At 60.2% G+C, this 23127-nt stretch overlaps 1 protein-coding gene across 1 annotated transcript; it reads right to left on the minus strand.

The window, feature by feature from the left end:
- Positions 1-384: 384 nt before the first annotated feature.
- pmt (phosphoethanolamine methyltransferase) lies at positions 385-21714 on the minus strand (the record flags this gene model as incomplete). Its single annotated transcript, XM_048524981.2, is given in 8 exon segments — positions 385-474; positions 1292-1480; positions 4781-4935; positions 5342-5365; positions 5368-5477; positions 8658-8813; positions 11554-11731; positions 21340-21714. Coding segments are annotated over 8 exon segments (912 nt in total), but the record flags the coding sequence as incomplete, so codon positions are not given.
- Between the last annotated feature and the right edge of the window lie 1413 nt (positions 21715-23127).

Consider the following 23127-nt stretch of genomic DNA (forward strand, 5'->3'; position numbering starts at 1 on the left):
ATCGAACCCGGGTCCCTGGCGCTCCGAAGCAGCAGCGCTAACCACCGAGCCACCAGCCTCAGAGAGAGCGGGCGCGAGGGAGAGAGAGACAGAGCGCACGCTGGTAGTGCCCAGGGCTATGAGAGGAAGGAGAGGGACAGGAAGGGAAGGAGTAGTTGTGGAAGGGAAGAGAGGGTGGGGGAAATGGGAAGGGCGCAGATGATGAATTTGTGCCATTTCACTCAGGTACAACACAGGCCAGAGTCCAGCTCCCACGGACGGCGCCGAGACCAGCGATAGGTCTCACTGTCCGAGCTGGGCGGGGGTGGGGTTACAGGAGCAGGGAGGGAGGAAGGGTATGGCACGGCCGTGTGGGGGGTTAGCACCGTGTGACGCTGAAGTTACCTTCGCCATGTAAAAGTCACTTCCTCCGATTCCACACCCAACGTCTAGGACTGACTGTCCAGGGGCCAGCTTCAACATCTCAACACATTGCTGTAGGAAACACAACCCACACAGTCAGTCATCGCAGCACGGGCGCTCGCCCTCGATGGCACCCCCTCCGGCCCTGACCCTGTGACGGTGCCCGCTCCCACGGCGCCCTGACCCTGCGACGGTGCCGACTCACTGACTCAACTGGACATGATCACAGGGGCTACAATGGCCTGCAGCGAGTAACCCCCTCCTGACTCCCCCCAAAGCCTGTCCCACACCTGCAAGGCACAAGTCAGGAGTGAGATGGAATACCCCCCACTTGCCCCTGGATGGGGGCAGCCCCAGCAACACTCAAGAAGCTCGACACCATCCAGGACAGAGCAGCCCCCGCTCGATCGGCACCACATCCACAAACATCCCACTCCCTCACCACCCCCCCACCGACGCTCAGTCGCAGCAGTGTGTACCATCTACAAGGTGCTCTGCAGAAACTCACCAAAGACCCTCAGGCAGCACCTTCCAAACCCACGACCCACTTCCATCCAGAAGGACAAGGGGCAGCAGGTACATGGGAACAGCACCCCCTGCACATTCCCCTCCGAGCCCCTCACCATCCCGACTTGGGAATATATCCCCGTTCATTCAGTGTCCCTGGGTCAGAATCTCTGGAATTCCCCCCCTAAGGGGCTTTGTGGGTCACCCCAAAGCACATGGACTGCAGCGGTTCAGGAAGACAGCTCCACCCCACCTTCTCAAGGGGGCAATTAGGGGCGGGGGGGGCAATAAATACTGGGCCCAGCCAGATACACACATCCCGCGGGAAGCCAGGAGTCTGGAACGTGGGTGATGCCGGGGACGGGCTGTCGCTGAGCTGTACCTTGGTGGTGAGCAGGCCCCCGCTGCTGACAAATCCGTGCCCGAAGATCCGCTCGTAACGCAGGATATTGTTCCGGGAATACTGCTTACTGTCCAGGAACTGCTGGAATGTCGCGTATCCCTGATTGGCCGATCGATCGCGAATCACCTTCTGCAGTAACCAGCAAACCTGGTTCTGGTTCTGCTTCAACTGGAACAGAGCGAGAAGGAGCTGGTGAGGGACGGGGGGGCGCAGGGAAGGAGGGGCATGCGGGGGGTCAGAGGGGGCAAGAGAGAATGGGGGGGTGGAATGGAAGTAGGTGGGGGAAGGGGAAAGAGAAAGAGCCGGGGAGAGCGGACGAGAGACTGCAAGATGAGTGGGAGGGGGTGTGAGAGAGATGGTTGTGGTGGGGGTGGGGGGAGATGGTTATGGCGGGGGGAGATGGTTATGGCGGGGGAACATGGTTGGGAGTGGGGGGGGAGGGAAGACGGTTGGGAGTGGGTGGGGAAGACGGTTGGGAGGAGTTGGGGGGGGAAGACTGTTGGGAGTAGGTCGGGGGGGAAGACGGATGGGAGTGGGGGGGGGGAAGACGGATGGGAGGAGTTGGGGGGAAGACGGTTGGGAGTGGGGGGGGGAAGTCGGATGGGAGTGGGGGGGGGGGAAGACGGATGGGAGTGGGGGGGGGAAGACGGATGGGAGTGGGGGGGGAAGACGGATGGGAGTGGGGGGGGCAAGACGGATGGGAGTGGGGGGGGGGAAGACGGATGGGAGTGGGGGGGGGAAGACGGATGGGAGTGGGGGGGGGGAAGACGGATGGGAGTGGGGGGGAAGACGGATGGGAGTGGGGGGGGGGAAGACGGATGGGAGTGGGGGGGGGGAAGACGGATGGGAGTGGGGGGGGAAGACGGTTGGGAGTGGGGGGAGGAGACGGTTGGGAGTGGGGGGAGGAGACGGTTGGGAGTGGGGGGGGGAGATGGTTGGGAGTTCGGTGGGGGAGACGGATGGGAGGAGTTGGGGGGGGGAAGACTGTTGGGAGTAGGTCGGGGGAAGACGGATGGGAGTGGGGGGGGAGACGGTTGGGAGTGGGGCGGGGAGATGGTTGGGAGTTGGGGGGAGACGGTTGGGAGTCGGGGGGGGGAAGATGGGTACATGCAGGACAGGGGTGTGTGGGGTGTGGGGGCGCGGTGGTCTAGGACTGGGGGGGGCGCACGGGACTGGGGTGGGTACACGGGGATGCGGGGGCACTAGGCAGACTTGCGAAATGGGGGGGGCAGGGGGAAGAGAAAGGGGGGGAAATTAGGACAATTACCCCACCCTGACCCTCCCACCCCTGGACACTGACCCTACAAACTCCTCTGTCCACACAACCCCACCCCTCACTGCCACCACCCACACACTCTCCTCCCCCCCGTGGACAATCCTGACCTCCATTCCTCACGCCCCACAACCAGCAACTACCCTCCCAGCCTCTCGGCCACACTCCTGTCCTCACCCCTCCCAACCTTCCCCACCTCACGCTGCCCTCCACCCCTCACCCCCCCCACAGCATTTGACCCTCACATTGACATAGGTCTGCAACAATTTACCCACCCTCACCCTCCGTCCCCCCTCGCCCCCCCCCGCCCACACACACCCTCACCCTCCGTCCCCCCCTCACCCCTCCTGCCCACACACCCCCTCACCCTCCATCCCCCCTCACCCCCTCCTGCCCACACTACCCTCCGTCCCCCTCACCCCCTCCTGCCGTCCCCACTCGCCGCCTCCTGCCCACACTCACCCTCACCCTCCGTCCCCCCTCGTCCCCCTCCTGCCCACCCTCACCCTCCGTAACCCCTCACCCCCTCCTGCCCACACCCCCCCTCACCTCCTCCTGCCCACACTCACCCTCTGTCCCCCCTCACCCCCTCCTGCCCACACACCCCTCACCTCCGTCCCCCCTCACCCCCTCCTGCCCACACTAACCCTCCGTCCCCCTCACCCCCTCCCTCCGTCCCCCGCTTGCCGCCTCCTGCCCACCCTCACCCTCCGTAACCCCTCACCCCCTCCTGCCCACACACACCCTCACCCTCCGTCCCCCCTCACCCCCTCCTGCCCACACACACCCTCACCCTCCACAACCCCTCACCCCCTCCTGCCCACACACACCCTCACTCTCCGTCCCCCCTCACCCCCTCCTGCCCACACACACCCTCACCCTCCGTCCCCCCTCAGCCCCTCCTGCCCACACACACCCTCACCCTCCGTCCCCGCTCACTGCCTCCTGCCCACTCTCACCCTCCGTCCCCCCTCACCGCCTCCTGCCCACTCTCACCCTCCGTCCCCCCCTCACTCCCCTCCTGCACACACTCACCCTTCGTCCCCCCTCACCCCCTCCTGCCCACTCTCACCCTCCGTCCCCCCTCGCCCCCTCCTGCCCACACACCCTCACCCTCCGTCCCCCCTCGCCCCCTCCTGCCCACACTCACCCTCCGTCCCCCCTCGCCCCCTCCTGCCCACACACCCCCTCAGTCCCCCCTCATCCCCTCCTGCCCACACTCACCCTCCGTCCCCCTCACCCCCTCCTGCCCACACACCCCCATACCCTCCAACCCCCTCACCCCCTCCTGCCCACACTAACCCTCCGTCCCCAAAACACCTCCCTCCGTCCCCACTCGCCGCCTCCTGCCCACACTCACCCTCACCCTCCGTCCCCCCTCGCCCCCTCCTGCCCACACTCACCCTCCATCCCCCCTCATCCCCTCCTGCCCACACTCACCCTCACCCTCCGTTCCCCCCTCACCCCCTCCTGCCCACACTCACCCTCCGTCCCCCCTCACCCCCTCCTGCCCACACTCACCCTCCGTCCCCCTCACCCCCTCCTGCCCACACTCACCCTCCGTCCCCCCTCACCCCCTCCTGCCCACACTCACCCTCGGTCCCCCCCCATCCCCTCCTGCCCACACTCACCCTCCGTCCCCCCTCATCCCCTCCTGCCCTCACTCACTCACCCTCACCCTCCGTTCCCCCCTCACCCCCTCCTGCCCACACTCACCCTCCGTCCCCCCTCACCCCCTCCTGCCCACACTCACCCTCCGTCCCCCCCATCCCCTCCTGCCCACACTCACCCTCACCCTCCGTTCCCCCTCACCCCCCGTCCCCCCCATCCCCTCCTGCCCACACTCACCCTCACCCTCTGTTCCCCCCCTCACCCCCTCCTGCCCACACTCACCCTCCGTCCCCCCCATCCCCCTCCTGCCCCACACTCACCCTCCGTCCCCCCCTCGCCCCCTCCTGCCCACACTCACCCTCCGTCCCCCCTCATCCCCTCCTGCCCACACTCACCCTCACCCTCCGTTCCCCCCTCACCCCCTCCTGCCCACACTCACCCTCCGTCCCCCCCCATCCCCTCCTGCCCACACTCACCCTCACCGTCTGTCCCTCCTCGCCGCCTCCTGCATACCCTTTGCCCTCACCCTCCTGCACCCCACCTACGCCCTCCTGCCCTTACCCTCACCCTCCAGGTACCCTCACCTTGATGTATGCCTGTACAGATTTACACATTACAATCTCGAACCCCCAGACGATGCCCGGCTCTCGCTCTGATGAGTCTGTGCTCGATGTCAGGATGTGGTTGTAATCGGCTGGTGTTCGATACACCGTCGGGTTAAACTCCCTCTTCACATTCCCTCAAACATAAACACACACTCAGTTTGGTGTTACAGTAAGGCAACAGGCCATTCGGGCCATCAGCTGCACTCCCCAGCCCAAACCTCCTCCCCGTCCCATCTCCCTCCAGCCCCCTCTCCTTCTACTCTGCTCCCCCTCGTGTATTTAACCAGCTTCTCCCACCCCCACCAAAACCTGCTTCCCCTTGCCCCTCCCCATGGGACTGACTCTGCAATTTTCCCCCACTGTCTGGGGGAGGGGGTGAGGGAGGATGTATCCCTTAAAATTCCCCACTGGATTTACCCTTGTTCTGGTCAGCCACATCCCCACCCCACAGGCTACACACACACACACCGCACCGCACCCCCCCCCCCCCCCCCCCCCCCCACCCCCCGACCTTGCTCAGTTCCAGCAAGCCGTCCTTACCTGACTGATAGAAGCAGGATTCCTGAAGAAGAGGTACCCCCTCGGGCTGAGCCAGGAGAGCAGGCGCCTGGTGACATCCACCAGCTCCACATCGGTCAGGTACATGAACAGCCAGTTAGAGAAGATCAGGTCAAAGCTGTGAGGCAGGGGGCCGTGAGAGAGAGCAAGAGAGAGCGGGAGAGAGAGCGGGAGAGAGAGCGGGAGAGAGAGCGGGAGAGAGAGCGGGAGAGAGAGCGGGAGAGAGAGCGGGAGAGAGAGCGGGAGAGAGAGCGGGAGAGAGAGGCGGGAGAGAGAGCGGGAGAGAGAGCGGGAGAGAGAGCGGGAGAGAGAGCGGGAGAGAGAGCGGGAGAGAGAGCGAGAGAGAGAGCGAGAGAGAGAGCGAGAGAGAGAGCGAGAGAGAGAGAGAGAGCGAGAGAGTGAGAGACAGAATGAGAGACAGAATGAGACAGAATGAGACAGAATGAGACAGAATGAGACAGAATGAGACAGAATGACAGAGGGAGACAGAATGACAGAGGGAGACAGAATGACAGAGGGAGACAGAATGACAGAGGGAGACAGAATGACAGAGGGAGACAGAATGACAGAGGGAGAGGGGGAGGGAGAGAGAGACAGAGAGATCAACAGATCAGGGAATGGACCAGCCCCCAGCCCCCAGCCCCCAGGCATGCAGGGGGTTTGCACAGCTTGAGATCCCTGGCTGGGGGCCGGGGGGACTTTGGGCGCCACCACAGTCTGGAAACGATTACCAGGAATCTCTGTCCACCTGACAATACCATGAGCATCTAGGGTCGGGATAAGGATTTGGCCCTACCTGGTAACTGGAATTACAGTATAGCCTGTCCCAATGCTGGGTCTAATCACAGAATTCCCAGAGGGAATACCATTGAGGAAAATAAAACACCAATTCTTCCAGACAGCAGCGTGTCTGCAAGAAGGATAGATGCTGATGGACAGCCTAAGGTAAGCATGACAGCAAACAGCGAGATAGAAGAGACAGCACAGGATGGAGAGAGTGGCCTGTACCTGTACCGGGACACACACACTTAAGAGACTAACACGATCATGCAAGCAGGAAGGCTGACAGCAATGTTTTCTCTCTCTCTCTCTCTCTCTGCGTTGACACTTTAAACCAGGAGAGAAACTATTGAGTCTCTATGTTCTCTGCAGTAAGCCACTTTAAATTCAAAGAAAGCCAATGATGCTTTCATCAGCAAACTGGGACATTGAATTGGAGAAGTCAGGCAGCCACCCTGTGCCACTTGTAAACTAGTGGAGCCATCAGGAGAGAACGAAGCTCGAGGGGAAACGTCCACATCTGCAAGAACCAACCAACACAACTTGGGAACAGAGGGAGAACGGTTTTCCCTGACTTCAGAGTTTTGTTTCTCTGCTTGTGTGAGAATGTGTGTGTGAGGGAGGCAGGGACAGAGAAAGGGAGAGAGAGGGACGGAGACAGAGTACGAGTGAGTGAGTGAGACAGAGACAGGGGGTGAGAGCGTGAGAGTAAGCGTGAGGAAGCGCGGGTGAGTGAGGGGAAGTTTGTGACGAGCTCTGCGTTGTAACTGGGAGATGGTCTACCTATGGTGAGAATGGGACGGTGTGTAATAAACAGTGTTCCTTGTGAAGGAGAGGTGGAGCGCGATGGTGAACCAACAACGTCGTGTACAGTCACAGACACAAGGACAGAGACGTTCCGACAATCGGGAATTAACAGGGACACCAGGCACAAATGTGTAAATTACAGAGTCTGCACAAAAGGCAGGATATGGCCGGAACAGTGAGGCATTGGGGAGGGGAGGCGTCCTATGACCTGAACGGTGAGGCATTGGGGAGGGGTGGGGGGTGTCTATGACCTGAATAGTGAGTGATTGGGGAGGGGGGTGGGTGCGGGGGGGACCTGGGGGTCTTTGGACGCCAGTCACGGAGAGTCCGGATGTAGGAGCCGCAGGTGGGTGGGAGGTAAATGGGATGTTGTGGCGCACAGTGAGGGGGGGGGGTGAGTACAGGAGTGGGGGGGGGGGGTGTCTCGCTGCAGCTATACAGGGCCTTCGGTGAGGACCCCCCAACCCTCGGGTATTGTGTGCCCGGCCCTGGTCTCCTTATCCTGAGGGACAGACATCCTGGTGATGCAGGAGTACAGCGAAGGGTTTTCCCAGGCTGGATTCCAGGGGATAGTGGGGCTGAAAGAGAGGCGGGGGGGGGGGGGGGCGTCCGTGTCAGTGAGGACAATATTCTCCGGGAGTTGGGAAGAACGAGGGGGAATCCCATGGAAAACCCAGAAAACTCTAACAGGACTGGACAGGGTTAACTCAGGAAGGTTAACCCCATGACCCAGGGCAGGGGGGGGGGGGGGTGTCACAGTGTGAGGGTCCGGGGGAGCTGTTTCAGTCTGAGCGGAAGAGAAATGTCTCCCCCACCACCCCCCCAGGAGAGTCGGGGGGTGGGGGTGGGGGTTACCTGTGGGACTGTCTGTCACAGAAAGCGTTGTGGGGGGGGGCGAAACGTAGAATGTTTTCGAGAAGGGGATAGAATGAGATCTGAGGGCTGAAGGGTATGAGGGGAATGGGGGATAGATTTGGATGATCCTCTGGAGTCAGGGGAGAAGCGGGAATGGCAGGTGGGGGGGGGGGGGGGAAGAAGCCGGAATGGGGGATTGAGTTGGATGATCCTGTGAGTTGGTGGGAATAGGGGGAAGTGGGAATGGGGGGGGGGGGGGGGAAGTGGGAATGGGGGATAGAGTTGGATGATCCCTGTGGAGTCGCGTGGGAATAGGGGGAAGTGGGAATGGGGGGGGAAAAGAGTGGGAATGGGGGATTGAGTTGGATGATCCTGTGGAGTCGGTGGGAATAGGGGGAAAGTGGGAATGGGGGGGGGGGGGGAAAGAGTGGGATTGGGGGATAGAGTTGGATGATCCTGTGGAGTCGGTGGGAATAGGGGGAAGTGGGAATGGGGGGGGGAAGAGTGGGATTGGGGGATAGAGTTGGATGATCCTGTGGAGTCGGTGGGAATAGGGGGAAGTGGGAATGGGGGGGGGGGAAAGAGTGGGAATGGGGGATTGAGTTGGATGATCCTGTGGAGTCGGTGGGTTTGGGGGGGGGGGGGGTAAACCCGCTCAAGGTGCTGAATGGCATCGTCCTGCTCCAACTGTCGATGTTCCTGGATCTCTCGCTGTGGAGAACAAACACCGAGGTTGGGTGGGGGTGGGGGGGGAGATGGAGAAATCCCGACGGTGGGCTCAGAAACGCTGGAAAACCGCCAAAAGATCCCGGGGCCGATCGCCCGCCGGCGGTGAGGGGAGCCTGTGCCTACAGACCTGTTGCTTGGCAACTCCAGCTGCGTGATGTCAGCCTGTAGGAAGCTGATGTTGACGCGGCGACCGTTCACGTCCCGGTTCTTGCCGACAAACTTCTCCATGAAGTCCACTGCGGTGACGTGGCCCGCGGCATCGGCCAGGAGCCCCGTGAACCTCCTGGGCAGGGGGTGATGGGAAAAAAACGGAAACACCAGACGTCAAACTCGCCCCGCCGCGAACCGGGCGCTTCCAACACCGCCCCCCAGCCCCACCCCCACGACACCAGCCCCGCACCGACCCGACCCCGACACCGCCCCCCCGCCCCCACCCCCGCGACACCACCCTCTGCCACACCCCGACCCGACACCACCCCCCGCACCACCAGCCACAGCCCCGACCCTACCCCCCGACACCGCCCCCCCGCCCCCACCCCCGCGACACCACCCCCGCACCGACCCGACCCCGACACCGCCCCCCGCCCCCACCTCCACCACCCCCCGACACCACCCAACGCCACCCCGACCCCGGCCAAACCCAAACCAACCCCCGCCCCGACCCCAACGCCGCCCCCACCCCCTCAACGCCACCCCCACCCCCCAAACACCATCCCCTGCCCAACCCCAACGCCGCCCCCCCACCGGCCCGACCCCAACGCCGCCATCCCCACCCAACACGACCCGGCCCCCACCCAACCCCAACGCCGGCCCCCACCCAACCCGACCCGACCCCAACGCCGCCCCCCCCGGCCCCCACCCAACCCGACCCGACCCCAACGCCGCCCCCCCCCGGCCCCCACCCAACCCGACACGACCCCAACGCCGCCCCCACACCCCCCCTGGCCCCCACCCAACCCGACCCGACCCCAACGCCGCCCCCCCGGCCCCACGGCCCCCACCCGACCCAACCCGACCCCAACGTCGCCCCCCCCCCACCTCCACCCCCCCCGACACCACCCAACGCCGCCCCCCCCAACCCGACCCCAACGCCGCCCAACCCGACCCCAACGCCGCTCCCGGCCCCCACCCGACCCGACCCCAACGCCGCCCCCCCCCCCCGGCCCCCACCCAACCCGATCCGACCCCAACGCCGCCCCCCCCACCCCCACCCCGGCCCCAACCCGACCCCAACGCCGCCCCCCCACCCCCCACCCAACCCGACCCAAACGCCGCCCCCACGCCCCCCCCCCCCCCGGCCCCCACCCAACCCGACCCAAACGCCGCCCCCACGCCCCCCACCCAACCCGACCCGACCCCAACGCCGCACCCCCCCCCCGGCCCCGACCCGACCCCAATGCCGCACCCCCCCACCCCCACCCCGGCCCCCACCCGACCCAACCCGACCCCAACGTCGCCCCCCCCACCTCCACCCCCCCGACACCACCCAACACTGCCCCCCCCAAACCCGACCCCAACGCCGCCCCCACCTCCACCCCCCTGACACCACCCAACGCCACCCCCCCCCCGGCCAAACCCAACCCAACCCCCACCCCGACCCCAACGCCGACCCCACCCTCCCAACACTGCCCCCCCACCCCCACACCCTAACACCATCCCCCGCCCAAACCCAACCCGACCCCAACGCCGCCCCCCCCGCCTGGCCCCCACCCAACCCGACCCCAACGCCGCCCCCCCCCGGCCCCCGGCCCCCACCCAACCCGACCCCAACGCCGGCCCCCACCCAACCCGCCCCCAACGCCGCCCCCCACCGCCCTCCACCCCACCGACACCACCCAACGCCACCCTCCCGGCCAAACCCAACCCAACCCTCGCCCCCTACCCTCCAACGCTGCCCCCCACCCCCACGCCCCAACACCATCCCCCGCCCAAACCCAACCCAACCCCAACGCCAGCCCCCACCCAACCCGACCCCAACGCCGCCCCCCCCGCGGCCCCCACCCAACCCTACCCCAACGCCGGCCCCCACCCAACCCTACCCCAACGCCGCCCCCCCCAGGCCCCCACCCAACCCTACCCCAACACCACACCCCGCCAAACCCAATACCATCCCCAACACCAACCCCCCCCAAACCAAAACCAACACCACCTCCCCCTGCAACCCCACCCCACCGCCATGACAGGCTCACACCCGCTCCCTCTCCCAGCCCCAGACATACTCCCTCAGGTAACAACACACACCCCCAATCCCCAAAAGGTGTCCGTTTTCATACACGGAGAGGGTAGTTGACCGGAGGGGGTAACAGAGATAGGGAGGGGGGGTCTAGTGGTTACAGAGATAGGGAGTAGGGTGCGGGGGCCAGAGACAGGGAGGGGGTTGTGGGGGTCACAGAGAGAGGGAGGGGCCGACAGAGGCAGGGAGGGGCCAGAGGGGCTGACAGAGGCACGGAGGGGGGGTGACAGAGAGAGGGAGGGGGTGTAGGGGAATGGAGGGGGTGACAGAGAGAGGCAGGGGGTGACAGAGACAGGGAGGGGCCAACAGAGGCGGGGAGGGGCCGACAGAGGCAGGGAGGGGGTGTAGAGGTGAGAGAGGGAGGGGGGTGTGGGGTGAGAGAGAGAGGGAGGGGGGTGAGAGAGAGAGGGAAGGGGGTGAGAGAGAGAGGGAGGGGGTGTGGGTGCAGTATCCCAGGGGTTGGGGGATTGGGGTCTCGGTGTTTGCAGGGACATGGGGGCAGAATGTGGAGCAGCAGCTGGAACGGAGGTGGGATTGTTGAGTTTGGAGGTAACGAGGGCGTGAGCGAGGGTTCCTGCAGCCGATGAGCGAAGGGCCGTTGAGGATGGAGGGATTTTGGAGACAGAGCATGTGGTCAGTTTGGATCAAGAGATGATGGAGAGGGGAGGGAGCTGCACTGTCCCTGTCCCTCACAGGCTCTCATGACACTGTGTGTGTGAGTGTGAGAGAGAGCGTGAGCGTGAGAGTGACAGAGAGTGGGGGGGGATAGATTTCTGTGCCACCCCCGTACCCAATGCCAGCTCCGAGCTCTAACACCCGCTGCCCCTTGTAGTTGGGCAGCATAGCGAGGATCTCGGGTTTCTCAATCTGGGTGATGACCTCAGCGCTGGAGTCTAGCATCATCTCCTCGATCGTGGCCTTTCTGGAATGTTCCGCCCAGAAATCCGACATCGTCTTCCGTGCTCCTGCTGTGGAAAAGAGACCTGTCTGTTTAGCGAGGGGCGAAACACAAAGTTGCTGGAGAAGCTCAGCAGGCCAGGCAGCATCTGTGAAGAAAAATCAATGTTACAGGAGCAAGGGTCACTGGACCCTAAACGTTAACTCTGTTTTCTCTCCACAGATGCTGCCAGACCTGCTGAGCTTTTCCAGCAACTTCCGTTTCTGTTCCTGATTTACAGCATCAGCAGTTCTTTTGCGTTTTCATTTACCAGCTCAGACGTAGACCATTCAGCCCACTGACTACTGTCCCTGCTCACTCAGCACTGACCTCTCCCTACCGGTCCCCAACCCTAAATCCTCACTTCAAAACTCCACCCACTCTCCCCCCTCACTCCCCGCTCCCTTTAATATCCCACCCAGTCTAATCCCACTCTCTCCCCCCTCACTCCCCGCTCCCTTTAATATCCCACCCAGTCTAATCCCACTCTCGCCCCTCACTCCCCGCTCCCTGTAATATCCCACCCAGTCTAATCCCACTCTCGCCCCTCACTCCCCGCTCCCTGTAATATCCCACCCAGTCTAATCCCACTCTCCCCCTCACTCCCCGCTCCCTTTAATATCCCACCCAGTCTAATCCCACTCTCCCCCCTCACTCCCCGCTCCCTTTAATATCCCACCCAGTCTAATCCCACTCTCCCCCCTCACCCCCCGTTCCCTTTAATATCACACTCAGTCTAATCCCACTCTCCCCCCTCACTCCCCGCTCCCTTTAATATCCCACCCAGTCTAATCCCACTCTCCCCCTCGCTCCCCGATCCCTTTAATATCCCACCCAGTCTCTTCCCACTCTTTCCTCCCCCCACTCCCCACTCCCCACTCCCTTTAGTATCCCACTCCCCCCTCACTGAGACTATCGGTGCTGTCGGGTTGATTCGAGATTACTCAAACACTGATCATCCCCACAAATGGAGGATTCTTCAAAGAGACTTAAATCTAACCCATGGTCCCCAGGGCCAATCTGCAGCACTTCATCCAGGAAAGAAACTGTAGCCAGCTGTAACTGATCCGCGTGGAGACTCCTCCATGGGGTCTGAGGGTCTGTCAGGTAGCACCTTCCAAACCCACCACCCACTTCCATCCAGAAGGACAAGGGACAGCAGGTACATGGGAACAGCACCCCCTGCACATTCCCCTCCGAGCCCCTCACCATCCCGACTTGGGAATATATCCCCGTTCCTTCAGTGTCGCTGGGTCAGAATCCCTGGAATTCCCTCCCTTAAGGGTATTGTGGGCCACCCCACAGCACATGGACTGCAGCGGTTCAGGAAGGCAGCTCGCCCCCACCTTCCCAAGGGGGCAGTTAGGGACGGGGCGATAAATACTGACTGAGTCGTGGGATGTGGGCATCGCTGAATACATTATTTTACAGTAAGGGCCAACTGCTTTTGGTTGAAGCGATTTTGGGTCTGAGTCAACACTGGGAAGAATTTGTGACAAATCGTTGTTGAGTTTAACTGCCACCTGCCCAAAGCACCATTCCACTGGGCTTTCCATTTTCCGGCGTGTGAGAGACAGCAAGCGCGAGAGAGCGTGTGTGAGACAGCGTGAGAGTCACACGAAGACAGAGTGTGTGCGCGTGACCGACCGACAGCGCGCGTGACCGACCGACAGCGCGCGCGACCGACCGACAGACAGCGCGCGCGACAGTCAGACAGACAGCGCGCGCGACAGTCAGACAGACAGCGCGCGCGACAGTCAGACAGACAGCGCGCGCGACAGTCAGACAGACAGCGCGCGCGACAGTCAGACAGACAGCGCGCGCGACAGTCAGACAGACAGCGCGCGCGACAGACAGACAGACAGCGCGCGCGACAGACAGACAGACAGCGCGCGCGACAGACAGACAGCGCGCGCGACAGACAGACAGACAGCGCGCGCGACAGACAGACAGACAGCGCGCGCGACAGACAGACAGACAGACAGACAGAGCGCGCGACAGACAGACAGACAGACAGAGCGCGCGACAGACAGACAGACAGAGCGCGCGACAGACAGAGCCCGCGACCAACAAAACTGTTTTTTCAAGCAGTGTGGTTGGAATTAGTTGCTGTTAATGATTGCTGGATCAGCTTGCGAAACCCGAGCCCTCTATCAGACTGTGTGACCTGTTTATAACGTGGATCTGTTTGATGGGGAGAATTGGGAGGAATTTTGCTTCTTTAATTTCTGCTGTTCCCGAACAGAAACGAGTGGGACATCACAGCTTTTAAAACTCCCACATGGGGACGTGGATGTCTCTGTGTGGCCAGTGGTTTCTGTTTTAAAATTGTTTGTCCCTAGTTGCCCTGGAGAAGGCGGAGGTGCTATCCCTCCTGGAGTAATGTCAGTATCATGCCCCTTCGACAGAGAGCTGCCCAAGGGTGGATGGGAGGGGAAGAGCAACAGACAGAAACTCCTCCAGTTTCTCAATCACTCCATTCCCTCCAGGAAGGAGATCACCTCTATCTCAAACACTCTCAGTCAGCGTAAGCTGCTCTCAATATTTAGCGCCAAGATCACCCAGGGTCTCGGTCCATCAGTCCCACACCCACCCCATGGGGAGGATACTGACTCTCCCCACCCCCCCAACTCCGGCCCTCGAGGCAGGGTGAGGGGTGAGGGTCCCACACAGTCACCCCGAGTCACACTGTGCCTGCTGCCAAATCGAATCAGTTTGCGTTTGGAGCAGGGCAATGGGAGGGGACAGATCTTCAAATGCACATACACACCACCCAAGGTCAATGGGGTCAGTCAACACTGGCAGCGCCCACCCCCCCCACCCACCAGGGATCGCCATCGCCGTGCCCCCCCCCACACCCACCCACCCGGCACCACCATCACCGCTCCCCCCCCACCACCCACCGGGCACCGCCGTCACTGCCCCTCTCCACCCACCAGGGACCGCCATCACCGCCCCCCCTCCCCCCACCAGGCACCGCCACTGTCACCGCCCCCCCACCCACCAGGCACCGCCACTGTCACCGCCCCCCCCACCCACCAGGGACTGCCATTACCGCACCCCACACCCACCAGGCACCACCACCCCCCCACCCACCGGGCACTGCCATCTCCGCTTCCCCCCCCCCCCCCCCCAACATCCACCCACCAGGCACCGCCGTCACCGCCCCCCCCCACCCCCCACCAGTCACCGCCCACCCCCCCCTACCCACCAGGCACCGCCGTCACCGCCCATCCCTCCAACCCACCAGGCACCGCCGTCACCGCGCCCCCCCCCCCCCACCCTCCACCCAGCATGCACTGCCCCCCACCAAGGCACCACCAGTCACTGACCCCCCCTGCCCCCCCCAGCACCACTGTCACTGCCCTGTTGGATTGTGGGAATTGCGGCAGCCCAACTGTTGCACTGCAAGATCCCACACACAGCAATGTGGGAATGACCCGGATCCTCTGTTTGAGGGTTCGATATTGCCCTCAGGACCCTGGGGATGACTCCTCCCCTGCTCGTCATCCAATAGCTACCATGGGATCGTTCCCACCGCCCACCCGCCCCACCCACCCCCCAACAGGGCAGTCAAACTCTTGTTTAAGGTCTCATTTGAAAGACTGACCCTCCGACAGTGCGATGCTCCCCCAGCCCTGACCCTCCGACAGTGCGATGCTCCCCCAGCCCTGACCCTCCGACAGTGCGATGCTCCCCCAGCCCTGACCCTCCGACAGTGCGATGCTCCCTCGGCCCCAGGACATCTCTGCAGGAGTCCCTCAGGGTAATGTCCTCGGCCCAACCATCTTCATCTGCTTCATCAATGACCTTCCCTCCATCATAAGGTCAGAAATGGGGATGTTCGCTGATGAGTGCACAAGGTTCAGTCGCATGCGTGATGACTCCTCAGATACCGAACCAGTCCTCGTCCATGATTATATACTTGGTAGTACTCACCTGGGATGGTCAGCGAGCCCCATTATCCCGCAAGTCAACACTAATGTCTCACAAACCAATTAAAATTACCAAAAAGCCTGATCAGCTTGCCTGACTCTCTGATTTGGTGGCCCATGAAATTCTCACTATGTTTCACCCTCACCAGGAAAGTATCTCAATAAAAACCGAAAGAACTGCGGATGCCGTAAATCAGGAACAAAAACAGAAGTTGCTGGAAAAGCTCAGCTGGTCTGGCAGCGTCTGTGAATCTGTGAAGGAGAAAACAGAGTTAACGTTCCGGGTTCTGTGACCCTTCCTCAGAACAGAGATGGTGGCTGGGAAAACGTCAGTTTGTAAGCAGAAAATAGGGAGGTGGATGGGGTAGGGAGTAAGCGATAGGATAGAGCCCAAAGAGAGAGACAGACAGTTGGACAGACAGAGGAGTTGCTAATGATCAGGCTGGGAGGGTGAATAGTTGTTAATGGGGACTGTTAGTGACTAACAACAGGGGGTGTATAGGGGCAGGAAATGTGGTAACAAGGCCTGGTGTGTGGGGTGGGGGGCTGGGACATGGGAGAGTTTAGGCCCTAAAGTTATTGAACTCAATATTGAGCCCCCGAAGGGCTGCGGAGTCGCCATGTGGGAAAATGAGGTGTTGGTCCCCCAGCTTGCATTGAGCTTCACTGGAACACTGCAGCAAGCCAGAGACAGAGATGTTGGCCAGGGAGCAGGATGGTGCGTTAAAGTGGCAGGCAACGGGTAGTTCAGGGTCGTTCTGGTGAGCAGAACGTAGATGTTCTGTGAATCAGTCGCCCAGTCTACACTTCGTTTCCCCAATGCAGAGGAGACCATGTTGTGAGCAGCGAATGTACTTGACTAGACTCTGGGAAGTGCAGGTGAAGTGTTGCTGCACCTGGAAGATATGTTTGGGCCCTTGGATACTGAGGATGGAGGGGGTAAATGGGCAGGTGTTACCCCTTTGCCAGTTACAGGGGAAGGTGCCTTAGGGCTGTGGAGGGGTGTTGGGGGTGAAGGAAGTGTGAACCAGGGTGTCCTGGAGAGAACGATCCCTACGGAAGGCAGACAAGGGAGGGGAGGGGAATATGTGTCTGGTGGTGGCATCTTGCTGGAGGTGGTAGAAATGGCGTCTGATGACCTTCTGGATGTGGATGTTGGTGGGATAGTGGGCGAGGATAAGGGGAATCCTATCGCTGTTGCGGGAGGGAAGAGAAGGAGTGAGGGCGAAAGTGCGGGAGATGGGTCGGACCCGATTTGAGGGGCCCTGTCAACAACGGAGCTGGGGAATCCTACGTTGAGGAAGAAGGTGGATATTTCACAGGCTCCCTTGTCAAAGCTGGCCTCATCTGAACATACGCGACGGAGACGGAGGAGCTGAGAGAATGGGATGGAGTCTTTACAGGAAGTGGGGAAAGTACTAGAGACCGAGGAAGAGAGAATTCACTCAAGACCTAGGTCCACCTGACCAGCCACTGAGTTAAAGATGACCCTGCACACAACTTCATCTCAAAAGTATCTCCATTTGTTGCAGGCCACTTTATTCTTCAGCCAATGACAAAACAAAACTAACTTAGAGCGACTGAACTTCAAGCCCACATACACATTCATTCATGAAGAGGGTCTTTTAAAATAGGGAGAACTCTGTTGAATGAAAAATAAATACATGTAAAAAGATCAAAAGGCCAGAGCACAAGAATGGAGAGAGAGTTATTTTTCACGGTTCTTTTTATTTACTGATTTTGAGATGACGTTGTGTGCAGGGTCATCTTTAACTCAGTGGCTGGTCAGGTGGACCTAGGTCTTGTGCTTGAACTCTCTCTTCCTCGGTCTCTAGTTCTTGCCCCCGCTTACCCCAAGGTTATTTCACTCACACTGAGAACAGAGAGAGAGATTTTCCCAGTTCCGAGTGATTCTGGCAGCACGACAGGTACAGGTCAGATACATAAAGCAGCTAGAGCAAGCCAAATGCTGTTGCTAGGTAGTATTTCCTCTATATTTTCTGCTGCCAGTCTGGCTGTTTCCTCCGGGTGCTCCAGTTTCCTCCCACAGTCCAAAGATGTGCAGGTTAGGGTGGGTTGGCCATGCTAAATTGTCCCGTAGTGTCCAGGGATGTGCGGGTCAGGGTGGATTGGCCGTGCTAAATTGTCCCGTAGTGTCCAGGGATGTGCGGGTTAGGGTGGATTGGCCGTGCTAAATTGTCCCGTAGTGCCCAGGGATGTGCGGGTTAGGGTGGGTTGGCCGTGCTAAATTGTCCCATAGTGCCCAGGGATGTGCGGGTTAGGGTGGGTTGGCCGTGCTAAATTGTCCCGTAGTGCCCAGGGATGTGCGGGTTAGGGTGGATTGGCGGTGCTAAATTGTCCCATAGTGCCCAGGGATGTGCGGGTTAGGGTGGATTGGCCGTGCTAAATTGTCCCATAGTGCCCAGGGATGTGCGGGTTAGGGTGGATTGGCGGTGCTAAATTATCCCATAGTGCCCAGGGATGTGCGGGTTAGGGTGGATTGGCCGTGCTAAATTGTCCCATAGTGCCCAGGGATGTGCGGGTTAGGGTGGATTGGCCGTGCTAAATTGTCCCATAGTGCCCAGGGATGTGCGGGTTAGGGTGGATTGGCGGTGCTAAATTATCCCATAGTGCCCAGGGATGTGCGGGTTAGGGTGGGCTGGCCGTGCTAGATTGTCCCATAGTGCCCAGGGATGTGCAGGTTAGGGTGGATTGGCCGTGGGAAATTGCCTAGGGATGTGTAGGCTAGGTGGGTTAGCCATGGGGAATGCAGGATTACACAGATAGGTAGGAGGATGGATCTAGGTGGAATGTTCTTTGGAGGGTCAGTGTGAACTCAATGGACAATATGGCCTGCTTCCACACTGTAGAGATTCTATGATTCTGTCTAAACACAGAGGTTACAGGAGCAGGTCAGAGGCTGGGATCCTGTAGCGAGTAACTCCCCTCCTGACACTCCCCCAAAGCCTGTCCCACCATCTACAAGGCACAAGTCAGGAGTGGGATGGAATACCCCCCACTTGCCCCTGGATGGGGGCAGCTCCAACAACATTCAAGGAGCTCGACCTCATCCAGGACAGAGCAGCCCCCGCTCGATCGGCACCACATCCACAAACATCCCACTTCCCCCCACCACCCACCGACGCTCAGTCGCAGCAGTGTGTACCATCTACAAGATGCTCAGCAGAAACTCACCAAAGACCCTCAGGCAGCACCTTCCAAACCCACCACCCACTTCCATCCAGAAGGACAAGGGGCAGCAGGTTCATGGGAACAGCACCCCCTGCACATTCCCCTCCCAGACCCTCACCATCCCAACTTGGGAATATATCCCCACTCCTTCAGGGTCGTTGGGTCGGAATCCTGGAATTCCCCCCCCCCCCCCCAAGGGACATTGTGGATCACCCCACAGCACATGGGCTGCAGCGGTTCAAAAAGGCAGCATCCCCTGCCACGTCCTCAAGGGGGCAGTTAGGGACAGGGCAATAAACACATCCCTGCAAAATAAATCCTGAAGTACAGATGGAAGACATCACCCAAAAACATGAGCAGATCTACAGGTGGAGCACAATCTCCACAGAGTGTTTAAAAACTGAAATAACTGCGGATGCTGTAAATCAGAAGCTGCTGGAAAAGCTCAGCAGGTCTGGCAGCATCTGTGAAGGAGAAATCAGAGTTAACGTTGTAGGTCCGATGGCCCTACGGTGTGGCAGCAGGCCATTTGGCCCTTTGAGTGCACACCAACCCTCTGCTGGATATCCCAACCAGACCGGCATTTCCCACGGCCAATCCACCCTAACCTGCACATCCCTGGGCACTATGGGACAATTTAGCACGGCCAGTCCACCCTAACCTGCACATCCCTGGGCACTACGGGACAATTTAGCACGGCCAACCCACCCTAACCCGCACATCCCTGGGCACTATGGGACAATTTAGCACGGCCAACCCACCCTAACCTGCACATCCCTGGACACTATGGGACAATTTAGCACGGCCAATCCACCCTAACCCCCACATCCCTGGGCACTATGGGACAATTTAGCACAGCCAACCCACCCAAACCCGCACATCCCTGGACACTACGGGACAATTTAGCACGGCCAATCCACCCTAACCCTGACATCCCTGGGCCCTATGGGGCAATTTAGCACGGCCAATCCACCCTAACCTGCACATCCCTGGGCACTATGGGACAATTTAGCACGGCCGATCCACCCTAACCCGCACATCCCTGGGCACTACGGGACAATTTAGCACGGCCGATCCACCCTAACCCACACATCCCTGGGCACTACGGGACAATTTAGCACGGCCAATCCACCCTAACCCACACATCCCTGGGCACTACGGGACAATTTAGCACGGCCAACCCACCCTAACCCACACATCCCTGGGCACTACGGGACAATTTAGCATGGCCAACCCACCCTAACCCACACATCCCTGGGCACTACGGGACAATTTAGCACGGCCAATGCACCCTAACCCACACATCCCTGGGCACTACGGGACAATTTAGCACGGCCAACCCACCCTAACCCACACATCCCTGGGCACTACGGGACAATTTAGCACGGCCAACCCACCCTAACCCGCACATCCCTGGGCATTATGGGACAATTTAGCACGGCCAACCCACCCTAACCCACACATCCCTGGGCACTACGGGACAATTTAGCACGGCCAACCCACCCTAACCCACACATCCCTGGGCACTACGGGACAATTTAGCACGGCCAACCCACCCTAACCCACACATCCCTGGGCACTACGGGACAATTTAGCACGGCCAACCCACCCTAACCCACACATCCCTGGGCACTACGGGACAATTTAGCACGGCCAACCCACCCTAACCCACACATCCCTGGGCACTACAGGACAATTTAGCACGGCCAATCCACCCTAACTTGCACATCCCTGGGTCCTACGGGACAATTTAGCACGGCCAATCCACCCTAACCTGCACATCCCTGGGCACTATGGGACAATTTAGCACAGCCAATCCACCCTAACCCGCACATCCCTGGGCACTACGGGACAATTTAGCACGGCCAACCCACCCTAACCCGCACATCCCTGGGCACTATGGGACAATTTAGCACGGCCAGCCCACCCTAACCTGCACATCCCTGGGCACTACGGGACAATTTAGCACGGCCAATCCACCCTAACCTGCACATCCCTGGACACTATGGGACAATTTAGCACGGCCAATCCACCCTAACCCACACATCCCTGGGCACTACGGGACAATTTAGCACGGCCAGCCCACCCTAACCTGCACATCCCTGGGCACTACGGGACAATTTCGCACGGCCAATCCCACCCGAACCCGCACATCTGTGGACTGCGGGAGGAAACTGGAGCAGACACGGGGAGAATGTAGAAAACTCCACACAGAAATCACACGAGGGTGGAATCGAACCGGTTCCCGGGCGCTGTGAGGCAGCAGTGCTATCCACGCTGCAAACGCCAACAAAAAAAAAGAGTTCGACATTGTGAAACACTGATTAGATGAAGCAGGAGCAATGTAAATGCCAATGTCTGACATCCACGCAGGAATTAATCTTTAAAAAAAAAGGGAGGGATGGAATGATTTGCAAAGGTGATGGCAAATTCCAAGAGACCAGCAGAGGACAGAATATAGAGGGAAAGTGCTGATGGAGAAGTTTGCAGAGTCTGAGTTGAGCTTTCCTACCTTGTGACATGGTGCTTCCCTGGTCAAGTTCTCGTCAGGTTTCACTAATATTAACAGGTCGGTCTTTCCAACGTGAAATGGGAGAGTGAGCGAGGAGGCTCGCTGTGGCAGTCGAAGCGTCCACTGAATGAACAGCTAACCTGGAGCGAGCGCAGCTCCTGCTCCTGCGTTTGGGAAACAGGCGCCTGGGTGTCATCCAGATCAGGACCAGAGACAAAGCGATAAAGAGAGGGGGGGGGTGGTGGGGGAAGGTGGAGATAGGAAAAGCCAAAACTTTTCCGTTCGGGAACGCAGTGCCAAGCTCCGCCCGTGAGGCAATTAAAACAAACAAACAGGGGGAAGCAACGCAGAGAGCCAGACACGAGTGGGCAGAGTAAATAAGACTTGGGCACGATATCGGGGTCAGTCTCGCTTTAAAGGCGGCCACTTAGGTTCCGCCCCCCCGGCCCGTCAGTTTGGTTCGCTGCCGCATTCCATTGGTCGTCCCATGTAGAACGAGGTATTGCTACACGGCAGCTGCGCGCTGAATGGCCCGGCTCTGACACACCCACCCAATCAGCGTCTCTTCCGGGTCAGGTTGCGGCGGCATTAAAGGGGAGACGCGCCAAGGGCAAGTAAAGGTGTCTGTCGCTGTTCTTCAGGACATTCACCCGCGTCCCCCCCCCCGGGACTGTCCGGTTACATCGACCCGGCCTCAAAGTTCAGACTCACCCCCCGCCAGAGGACGGCGAACGAGCGGGACGCCCTCTGAGCTGGTCCGCAGCCTGTCCATTGATGGCAGCGAATTTCCAACCAACAGCCACCAACCCCCCCCCCCACCCCCACCAATCCCCATCCCCAGGGTCAGGGCAACCTTGTCCCTGTCTCAGTCCCTACACCCCTACACCCCCTCCCTATCTCTGTCACCCCCTCCATCCCCCTCCCTGTCTCTGTCACCCCCTCCATCCCCCTCCCTGTCTCTGTCACCCCCTCCATCCCCCTACTCCCCCTCCCTGTCTCTGTCACCCCCTCCAGTCCCTACACCCCCTCCCTATCTCTGTCACCCCCTCCATCCCCCTCCCTGTCTCTGACACCCCCTCCAGCCCCTACACCCCCTCCCTGTCTCTGTCACCCCCTCCAGTCCCTACACCCCCTCTGGCCCTGACACCCCCTCCAGCCCCTACACCCCCTCCCTATCTCTGTCACTTCTTCCAGCCCCCAACACCCCCTCCCTATCTCTGTCACACTCTCCATCCCAAGCCCCTCCTTATCTCTCTAACCTCTGGGACAATTTAGCAAGGCCAATCCACCCTAACCTGCACATCTTTGGACTGTGGGAGGAAACCGGAGGAAACCCCAGACAGACACAGGGAGAATGTGCAAACTCCACACAGTCACCCGAGGGTGGGGATGGAACCTGGGTCCCCAGCGCCGTGAGGGAGCAGCGCTAACCACTGAGACACCGTGCGATTATATTTCTGCCTTTTGGGTTCCCTTTGCTGTGTTTTGAGATGGCGCTGGGCAGTGGGGACACTGTATGTCACTTTTCCCTGTACTTTGTCACAAAAGTACACATGAGATTAAATAAATACATCCCATCGCTGAGAGCAAACTCCAAAATGGTGCCACTCAGTATCAGCAGCCGGCCCCTTGCCAGCTTGGCTGGGACCCAGCATGGTCATTTCCATCTGAACCTCACACACGCGGTGTCAGCGTGGTCCTGAACACCCCCACCCTCGTCCAAACCCACCCACCCCCAAAAAAAATGTCCTGCAGGTCACGCATTGCATTTCAGTCAAAACCAAACGC

Source organism: Stegostoma tigrinum, unplaced genomic scaffold, assembly GCF_030684315.1.
Source record: "Stegostoma tigrinum isolate sSteTig4 unplaced genomic scaffold, sSteTig4.hap1 scaffold_339, whole genome shotgun sequence".
NCBI lineage: Eukaryota > Metazoa > Chordata > Chondrichthyes > Orectolobiformes > Stegostomatidae > Stegostoma > Stegostoma tigrinum.